This window comes from Nematolebias whitei, chromosome 9 (genome assembly GCF_014905685.2).
Source record: "Nematolebias whitei isolate Nwh7 chromosome 9, NemWhi1, whole genome shotgun sequence".
In the NCBI taxonomy this organism is placed as follows: domain Eukaryota; kingdom Metazoa; phylum Chordata; class Actinopteri; order Cyprinodontiformes; family Rivulidae; genus Nematolebias; species Nematolebias whitei.
Window position 1 is genome coordinate 51,002,317 of NC_056506.1, and position 9,321 is coordinate 51,011,637.

The 9,321-nt window shown below is 49.3% G+C and overlaps 1 protein-coding gene across 1 annotated transcript in view; it reads left to right on the forward strand.

Moving 5' to 3' along the window:
* The window catches only part of dhx9 (DEAH (Asp-Glu-Ala-His) box helicase 9), a 21,246-nt gene that overhangs the window by 8,307 nt on the left and 3,618 nt on the right, over positions 1 to 9,321 (forward strand). Inside the window, exons 8-20 of the mRNA XM_037682448.1 lie at positions 1,766 to 1,902; positions 3,197 to 3,286; positions 4,674 to 4,835; positions 4,911 to 4,988; positions 5,060 to 5,251; positions 5,348 to 5,489; positions 5,652 to 5,734; positions 5,803 to 5,959; positions 6,064 to 6,161; positions 6,285 to 6,498; positions 6,590 to 6,684; positions 6,754 to 6,827; positions 6,909 to 7,222. Coding sequence (XP_037538376.1) covers positions 1,766 to 1,902; positions 3,197 to 3,286; positions 4,674 to 4,835; positions 4,911 to 4,988; positions 5,060 to 5,251; positions 5,348 to 5,489; positions 5,652 to 5,734; positions 5,803 to 5,959; positions 6,064 to 6,161; positions 6,285 to 6,498; positions 6,590 to 6,684; positions 6,754 to 6,827; positions 6,909 to 7,222 — 1,836 coding nt within the window. The remainder of the gene's footprint in view (positions 1 to 1,765; positions 1,903 to 3,196; positions 3,287 to 4,673; positions 4,836 to 4,910; positions 4,989 to 5,059; positions 5,252 to 5,347; positions 5,490 to 5,651; positions 5,735 to 5,802; positions 5,960 to 6,063; positions 6,162 to 6,284; positions 6,499 to 6,589; positions 6,685 to 6,753; positions 6,828 to 6,908; positions 7,223 to 9,321) is intronic.

The following is a 9,321-nucleotide window of genomic DNA, read 5'->3' on the forward strand; positions in this document are numbered from 1 at the left end:
CCAACGATGCGTTTACTGTCAGGAGCCAACGATGCGTTTACTGTCAGAAGAAGATAAAAATTAGAGCAAATGCATTTTTTGCAAATATTCAGTGTGAATGCTGAAAAAGAGCTGAAATTAGCTACAACATGCTAAAATGTAGCTGAAATTGAAGAACAAGCCTAAATTAGCAGAAGAAAATAGAAAGAACCCGTATTTGCTGAATTAAGTTTAATTAAGCAGAAATAAGCACAGAAATTAGGAAGTAAGCTAAAAATATGGCTGAGCGGTAGCTGAAAATTCAGAAAAGCTTAAACTACCAGAAGGAAGTGGAAAGAGCTGAAAGGAGCTCTAAAATGTGGAATTAGCTGAAAATGATAAAATTAGCACACAAATTGCTAAATAGCAGCTGAAATAGCAGAAAAAAATGAAACTAGCAGAAAAAAGCTGAAAGGAACACAAGATGGAATTAGTAGAAAGAAATTAATTAGGCTTAAATTAGCAGAAATTACCACAAAAAATGAAATTAATCTGAAAACAGCTGAAATGAAATGAAAATGCTATAAAGTAGCTGAAAACGTAGAACAAGCTTAAATTAGCAGAAGGTGGCAGAAAGAACACGTGTTTGCCCAATTAGGCTGAAAGAAGCAGAAATGAGCACAAAAAAGTGGAAATGATCTGATTAAAGCTTAAATTAGCACCAACAAACAGCTGAAAGCAGCTTCAGAGATTCAGAGGCGTCTTTGCTTTTTAAGCAGAAAGAAGATTAAATTACTAGAAGGAAGTAGAGAGAGCACATTTTGTTGAATTGGCAGAAAAAGCTGAAAGGAGCATAACGAGCTGAAATGATCAGAAAGAAGTTAGAAGAAGCACAAAAAGTTCATAGTTAGCAGAAAGAAACAAAGGAGTAAAAAAAAAAAACATTCTGAAAGTAGCTCAAAAAGTTTAAATTAGCTGAAATAAGCTGAAGCACAAGAAAATGTGAAAGGAACGGTAAACGGTTGTAAACAGATCTAAAGACCTGAAGGATGTAAAATGAGCTCAGTTCATTTTCTGAGGAAAAAAATGGCAGAACATGTTAAATATTTCAAAAAGCTAAAGTTGCACCAGCACCTAAAGTCGTAGAAGGATTGTCCTGAAAGAGCCGAACGTTTGGATTCATGATTTGTTGAAACGGCTGAAAACTGCGGGACGAGAATCACGTCGAGAAACGTACGGAAGAAAAAAGGATGACAGCAGTGAGTGCTTCGTGAACATTGAGCCAGTATAAGCTGAGGTTTAGGTAAAGATGTTCAGTCAGGAGAAGATGATGACTCCAGAGTGAGTGCCAACAATCCGTAACGTTCACGCACACCTGGTGGTTGTTCACAAACTGAGGTGTCGGAGCGGAGGGTCTGGGTCCAGCCGGTCTGAGCGCCTCCTAACCAGTGTTTGTGGTCTGGACATGGTTACGAGCTGCGCACGAGAAAATCGACCCAACTTGCTCAAAATGCAGCTGCGTGACTCGTTCGAAACGGTCGGCATGTTCTGACGCAACAGAACGTTCGCCTTTTCTAGAATTTTAATTCTGAGTCCAGGGCGAGTCTCGACCAAGCTCCGCATCAGAGCGGACGTTCGTTCGTCAGTTTAACTTCTTCTGGTTTGAGCTCCCTGATAAACCAACAAAATGTTACACCTTCATGGTTTGAGGAAACTAGAAGGACTCTGTTGGGGACAGAAGACGAGTTGGACCAAAGGCCGAGACTTCAGACAGAAAATGACCGGATGTTCTTGTCGTCCTCCTCAGAGGTCACGGCTCGAGAGCACGGCTCCAACAAGAAGCTGGCGGCCCAGTCGTGCGCCCTGTCCGTGGTGCGACAGCTGTACCACCTGGGAGTCATCGAGCCGTACAGCGGGGTCACCAAAAAGAAGGAGGGGGAGACGGTAAGAGCCCAGCCGAGCACACACTGATGGTTCTGTCAGGGGGATCTTAAAAACCACGAGACCAAGGAACACTAGCACCAGAAACCATTGAGTTTTACACAAACGGTTAAAGTGGAGCTCTGCAAACATTCAGAAGCCGAGGCTCCGAACGGTTCTGCTACAAATGTCTGAACAACTGTGGTGAACTCTGACTCAACTTTGTAGACGTATAGTCAGGACTTCATTTGAGCCGGATCCTGCTGGAACAGGATCCGGGAACTCCCTTACTTCGACCGGGTGCGTTCCAGCAGCTGTTTGCTTGATCTGGCAACTCAAATCTCCGCTCCTAAAAGTCCAGAGTCATTGCACATTTTTATTAAAAAACTTCAAAATATAATTAAACAGCACAACAACACTGCACATCAGTTTGACACTTTAAGTGGGTTATTGATAAAAATTTGATTATTATTCACATGACGTCACGTATGAAAACAACGGCACTAATTTTCCTAAATCAGAGCGATGGAATGTAGAAAAGACGGTCCAGTTTACGTTAATTGAAAATGGTTGGATGGTTCTTAGTTGGACAACCACGAACTGAAGCACCTGGGCAGGAGCAACGACGCGCAGGACTGAATTCAGTGGAGAAGAGTCGGGCTTGAAACCTTGAAGTGGGGGGGCGGGGGGGTTAGGACGTTCGACAGAAGCAGAGCTGCTCTTTTTACGTACGAGGAGAGAGTTGTTGTTGCTCTCTAAAATATTGTTTACAAATGTTGAACAGCCCCTTAAAATACACCAAAATGCAGAAAACGATCCAAAATTTTCTGAGGGAGGACCCACAGACTGCCCCCCCACACACACACACACACACACACACACAACCCCCTCATATCATCGCAGTACAGGTGTCCCACATCTTTAACCTGTCCAGAAGACAAAAATCCATTCCAGACTTCTGGAAAACAGCCTTTGTTCTGCCCCTGCTGAAGGGAGGAGACCCCACCTCCATCTGTACGCCTCTTGTGATTGTCCACTGTTGTCTTTGTTGTCCACTGTTGTCTTCAGTCTTTGTTAAAAGGAGGTGTCTCTTGTGAAGGCGTCCCCGAGGACCAGTGGATCGATGAAGCTTGAGTGAATGCTCAGTGTGTCCCGTCAACGTTGCCGTCATGTTTCCCTCAAAGTTGCTGTATTTGTTGAGCTCACAAGAATTGATCAGTTGAATCTGAGCCTTTTGAACGGAACCACATTGAAGTGAATTAAATGAATCAAACAGTGGTGGAATATGTGACGCTGTCGTTGTGTGTTCTGTCTCCAGTTGGACGTCTACGAGGTCGGCGTGTCTCCAGAACTGCAGCAGCAGTTGGCCGGTGTCGTCCAGGCGCTCGAAGTTTTTGTCCCGTCTCCTGTGAGTCGCTTTAAATCCAAACACCTGTACCCTCACCATCACTGCTCCTCTTCATCATCCATCTTTTCCCTCTTCTGGGGTCTCCACGGAGTCCTCCTTGTCTGTCCTCTGTGTCCTCTGTCCTCACTCCAACTACCTCCATGTCCTCTCTAACTGCATCCATGTGTCTCCTGTTTGTCTTTTTCCTGCAGCTGCATTTCTAACATCCTTCTACCAATATACCCACTGTCCCTCCTCTGGACATGTCCAGACCACTGTCCCTCCTCTGGACATGTCCAAACCACTGTCCCTCCTCTGGACATGTCTAAACCACTGTCCCTCCTCTGGACATGTCTAAACCACTGTCCCTCCTCTGGACATGTCCAAACCATCTGTTTGTCTCTAACGGTTTCTCCCAGTTTGAGCTGGGCGATATTTAACTTGTGATAGAAGATGAGACTGTATTGACAGTAAACGATATAGTGTACTTTAAAATCCGCCTGCTGCTGTCTCTTTGTCCTACGCGTCCCCTCATCTCCTTCACTGGTTCCCAGCCCCCCCCCCCCTCCCATTAGCTGCTCTCCCAGTTGGGCCAGCACGTAGCTTTCACAGAGCAGCTGGTGGGCAGGAGATAACAAATGGCTGGTGTTTGGACATGGTTTGGATTAAAACTGTCAGATTAGCAGCAAGGCTTTCTGTAGATGAGAACGAAAGGTCGGAACAACGAATCTGTCTCCGTTTAAAACGGGTGCAGCACGAAGAGCGTTAAAGGTGGTGCTGCAGCTCCACCATGTGAAGTTAGCCGTCTTTAGCCTCTAAGGACCAGAACAGCTGCTGCTGCTTGATGTCTCACTGGAACACCTGACAATCTGTGGACGGCCGCTCTTTTTCTGCCTGTCCAACCTCACGCAGCCTGCTGCTCCTGCTGCTCCTCCTGCTGCTCCTGCTCCTCCTGCTCCTCCTGCTCCTCCTCCTCCTGCTCCTCCCTCACTGCAGCTTCTCACTCTTACTAACGTCATGAAGGAGGCGCAGCTGAAGACGATTATTTAACATATGCAGATTATTTATTCTTTAGACGTTGGTGTTGTAGCGTTACGGCTGTTGATAAATGTCTGTGGGACAAACTTTGACTCAAATATATTTTTGTTACTTTATGGAAAATAAAAATAACAGCTACAGTTCGTATTTTGTCATTTATCTTAAAAATGTTGAGATATTAAATTTGGTCCATATCGACCAGAGGACAGTATGTTGTAGGACCTCTACAGACCTCAGACTCGGTCCACGGGACCTCAGACCTGGTCCACGGGACCTCAGACCTGGTCCACGGGACCTCAGACCCGGTTCAGTCTTGTTAAAGGTTGTCCCTGAAGTTCTGCCGAGTCCTCAAATCTTTTGTTGTTTGCAGCCCTCAGACCCCAGCTGCCCCGTGTCTCTGGTCCAGGGGAAGATGGCCACCTTCGAGCCGTCACAGCGGCAGAGTGGTGCCGGCGTCGTCCCCTGGTCCCCGCCCCAGGTCAACTGGAACCCCTGGACCAGCAGCAACATCGACGAGGGGCCTCTGGCCTTTGTGAGTCCAGCTGTTCGATTTGGTGTCTGGTTGATTTGAACGTTGGTTCGTAAACGTGCGCTCTCACCTCCTCAGTGCACTCCAGAGCAGATCAGCGGGGACCTTCACAATGAGCTGATGTACCAGCTGGAACACGACCAGAACCTGCAGACGGTCAGCCTCTCCTTTCACACGTCAGGTGTTAGAGGCCCGGCTTGATGTTAAAACAGAACCGTGTCCTTCAGATCCTGTCGGAGCGCGACCAGCTGCCCGTCAAACAGTTCGAGGAGGAGATCATGGCGGCCATCGACCACAACCCCGTGGTGATCATCAGAGGGGCCACGGGCTGCGGGAAGACCACGCAGGTCCCTCAGTACATCTTGGACCGCTTCGTCAAGTCGGGCCGAGCGTCCGACTGCAACATCGTGGTTACCCAGGTAACGCTCGGGGTGGTTCCGTTGGGTCCAGAAAGGAGCTGGGCTCAGTTCCTGTTGCGTCAGTTCTTTGTGAGGTCAACCTGATTCTGCCCCCAGCCCAGACGGATCAGCGCCGTCTCCGTGGCCGAGCGGGTCGCCTACGAGAGAGGAGAGGATCTTGGGAAAAGCTGCGGCTACAGCGTTCGCTTCGAGTCCATCCTGCCTCGGCCGCACGCCAGCATCCTCTTCTGCACCGTCGGTACGTCAGTGACCCGCCGGGTCCGGTCCCGCAGAACCATTTCAGTCCCAACTGGGTCCTCCAGGTCATGTTTCAAACCTGGAAGTCCTGTTCTTCAGACTTCAGACACATTTTTGTAGAACGTTTGGCCGTCAGAGCGCTAACGTCCACCGTGTGTTTCAGGCGTTCTTCTGAGGAAGCTGGAGGCAGGAATCAGAGGAATCAGCCACGTCATCGTGGACGAGATCCACGAGAGAGACCTCAACGTGAGTTCACCCATCAGAACCTTTCCAGAGAAACCAAACGGGTCCGAGTCGTGTTTCTGTTTCTGCAGACGGACTTCCTCATGGTGGTCCTCAGGGACGTGGTCCAAGCCTACCCCGAGGTGCGAGTCGTGCTGATGTCGGCCACCATCGACACCACCATGTTCAGGGAGTACTACTTCAACTGTCCCATCATCGAGGTGTTCGGACGCACCTTCCCTGTCCAAGGTACGCACCTGAGCAGGAAGCTCTGACGCACCAAGGAGTTTTATTCCACTCAACAAGTGTGGGTCCTGCAGCTGAGAGAACTGGTCTCCCTGTGGCTCTTTCAGAGTACTTCCTGGAGGACTGCATCCAGATGACCAGCTTCATCCCTCCACCCAACGACCGCAAGAGGAGAGACAAGGACGAGGAGGGCGGAGAAGACGATGTACGAGCCTTTATCTAGTCTCTGGTGGTCCGTCAGGGTCTGAGTGTGGATGTGTTTGGAGTCAGACCTGAGGTTTTCTTTGATCCGGACCCCTCTGATCTCAGTCCAACCTTCTCCCTGCAGACCAACTGTAACCTGATCTGTCAGTCGGACTACACGGTGGAGACAAAGCGCTCCATGGCTCAGATCAACGAGAAGGAGACGTCCTTCGAGCTGGTGGAGGCTCTGCTGAAGTATATCGAGACGCTGAAGGTGTCCGGAGCGGTTCTGGTCTTCCTGCCGGGTTGGAACCTGATCTACGCCATGCAGAGACACCTGGAGACCAGCCCACACTTTGGTACCTGGAATCATGGGAAAACTCCTGCAGTCTCATCTCGCCCGTCAGGCTTGGTGTGATGCCATCTTCTGTGTTCTCCATCTTGTTTCAGGAAATAGCCGGTACCGGATCCTGCCGCTGCACTCTCAGATCCCCCGGGAGGAGCAGAGGAGGGTGTTTGAACCGGTTCCTGATGACGTCACGAAGGTCAGTGTCAGAAGGCCGGCGGTGGTTTCATTTGATGCTTAGAGCTCTGACATGGCTCTGATGTTCCAGGTCATCCTGTCCACCAACATCGCAGAGACCAGCATCACCATCAACGACGTGGTCTACGTCATCGACTCCTGCAAGTGAGTTGTGCGTCTGAGCGCCGGGTCAGGTCTGAGGGTCTGAGCTGGAGGTTAAAGGTCACGCCATGTTGGTCCCAACAGGCAGAAGGTGAAGCTCTTCACCTCCCACAACAACATGACCAACTACGCCACCGTCTGGGCCTCCAAGACCAACCTGGAGCAGAGGAAGGGCCGAGCCGGCAGAGTCCGGCCCGGTTTCTGCTTCCACCTGTGCAGCCGGGCTCGCTTTGAGAGGCTGGAGACCCACATGACCCCAGAGATCTTCAGGACCCCACTGCACGAAGTGGCTCTGAGCATCAAGCTGCTGAGGCTCGGCGCCATTGGACACTTCCTGTCCAAGGCCATCGAGCCGCCGCCGCTGGACGCCGTCATCGAGGCCGAGTACACCCTGAGAGGTAGGTGGGGTTCTGAGGTCCAGCCGGTCGCCAGCCTGTGTGAGAACAGGTCAAAGGTCACCAGGCAGATCATAACCTGCTGCTGTGAGCCTCGGGACTCACGTGGCTCAAACTGTCTGAGCTCTAAACTCCTGAAACGGGTCTGGTTCTGATCCGAGGCCAGCAGGCGAGCAGAGTGGGTCTGGTTCTGACAGTTACAGGCTCATCATTCAAAACAAAACTCTTTGATTGGTTCAACAAAGTTAAGTCAGGTCCTCTGGATGGCTTTACTGTGTTGAGAGACGTTTCGTCCTTCATCCAAAGGACTTCTTCAGTCCGAGGAACCACAAAGTCAGTCCCACAAGCAGCACACTCGCGTAGTGAACCAAACAGTTTGCTGGTGATAAGATGGTTTCTGGGGCCCGTCGGCTCCTCTGAGGCCGCCATAACCAGAGCGGTTCAAAACATCAAAGTTCATGCTCAAATATCCAACAACGGATTGATGAAGTGCTTTGGATGAAGGACGAAAAGTCTCAACAAAAAAGAAAAAACATCCAGATGACCTGACTGAACTTTTTATCTGGATTATTGATCATGAACTTTGATATTTGATTGGTTTTAAAATTCTGGCTTAAACATTAAAAACATAAATTACAAAAGCGGATGAAGTTTAGTTTTGGTGCCAAATCAGGTGCTTTTCTATCCGTGGATCTCGAATCAATGTGCATTAATTAATTTATTGTGCTCCTTTAAATTAAAGTGAAATTAACAAACATTTTAAACCTTCAGTGAACTTCAGTGTGCACGTGGGTGACGACGGTGCGACCTGAAGGATCTGATCTGAACCCGAGCATGTTCTCTGGTTGGACTTGTGTGCAGGTCGTAGTTTGTCCATCACAAGCGCCACGTTCCAACATCAGGGTGTCCATACGTGCACGTGGCACCAGGACGCCCAAGGTCGTAGATCCATGATTGACTTCATAGTCGAGTCATCTGATTTGCAGCCATTTGTTTTGGACACTCGGGTGAAGAGAGGAGCGGAGCTGTCAGCTGATCACCACCTGTAGTGAGGTGGATCAGATGGTGGAGGAAGATGCCGGACAGACCTGGTAGACCCAAACACGTCGTAAGGGTTTGCTGGCAACACCTGGCAGAAGAACCCGTCATCCAGTGGACTCATGATCTTTAATTGAGACCAGACTTTTTGACAAATGGAGCAGGTTTCTCTTCAGATGCTTCATATTTCATTGTACCCAGACCAGACTCACCTGTGTCAGGTGCAGCTACAACCCAAGGACTGAAGACGATCTTCTTGTGTTTGACAGCAGATTTAATGCTGGTTCTTAAAAACCTTCAGTTTTAAAAAGAGCTGATGTAACTTAACTAAAGAGCAGCAGATACAGCTGCCAATCAGTGTCTGTCCTTTAGAAACGCCCACTTATAGTCTGCAGAGGTCCCCTTCTCTGTCCAGGAGAGACTCGGAGAAGAACCGCTGCTCCTCCGCATTGAGAGGAGCCAGTTGAGGTGGTTCAGACATCTGGTAAGGATGCTCCCTGGGCGCCTCCCTAGGGAGGTGCTTCAGTCATGTCCCACTGGGAGGAGACCCCGGGGAAGACCCAGGACACACTGGAGAGACTACGTCTCTCAGTTGGACTGGGAACACCTTGGAATCCTCCCAGAAAAACTGGAAGAGGCTGTGGAGAGAGATGTCTGGACCTCCCTGCTCAAGATGCTGCCCCGAGACCTGAGTCCAGAACAAGATGAAGATGATGGATGAATATTTCTTTAAAAGTTGAAACAGCAGCAGGTTCCTGTTAATTAGGGGAGTGGTGGCGCAGAGGTTAGAGAGAAGGGCCTGTGATCCGAAGATCGCCGGTTCACACCCCGGCCCCGACAACATCAAAATTGTGGGTGGGGTAGGTGAACCACCCACAATTTGCCCCCACCCTCATTCACCCCACTCTGGGCCCATGAGCAAGGCCCTTAACCACCACCATGTGCTCCCTAAACAGGTCTCTGTTGAAAATGAGTTCTTGTGGCTCAATGAGACTACCTGAGATTATAACAAGTTATTAACGAGAAATAAGATTATAACAAGTTATTAACGGGAAATAAGATTA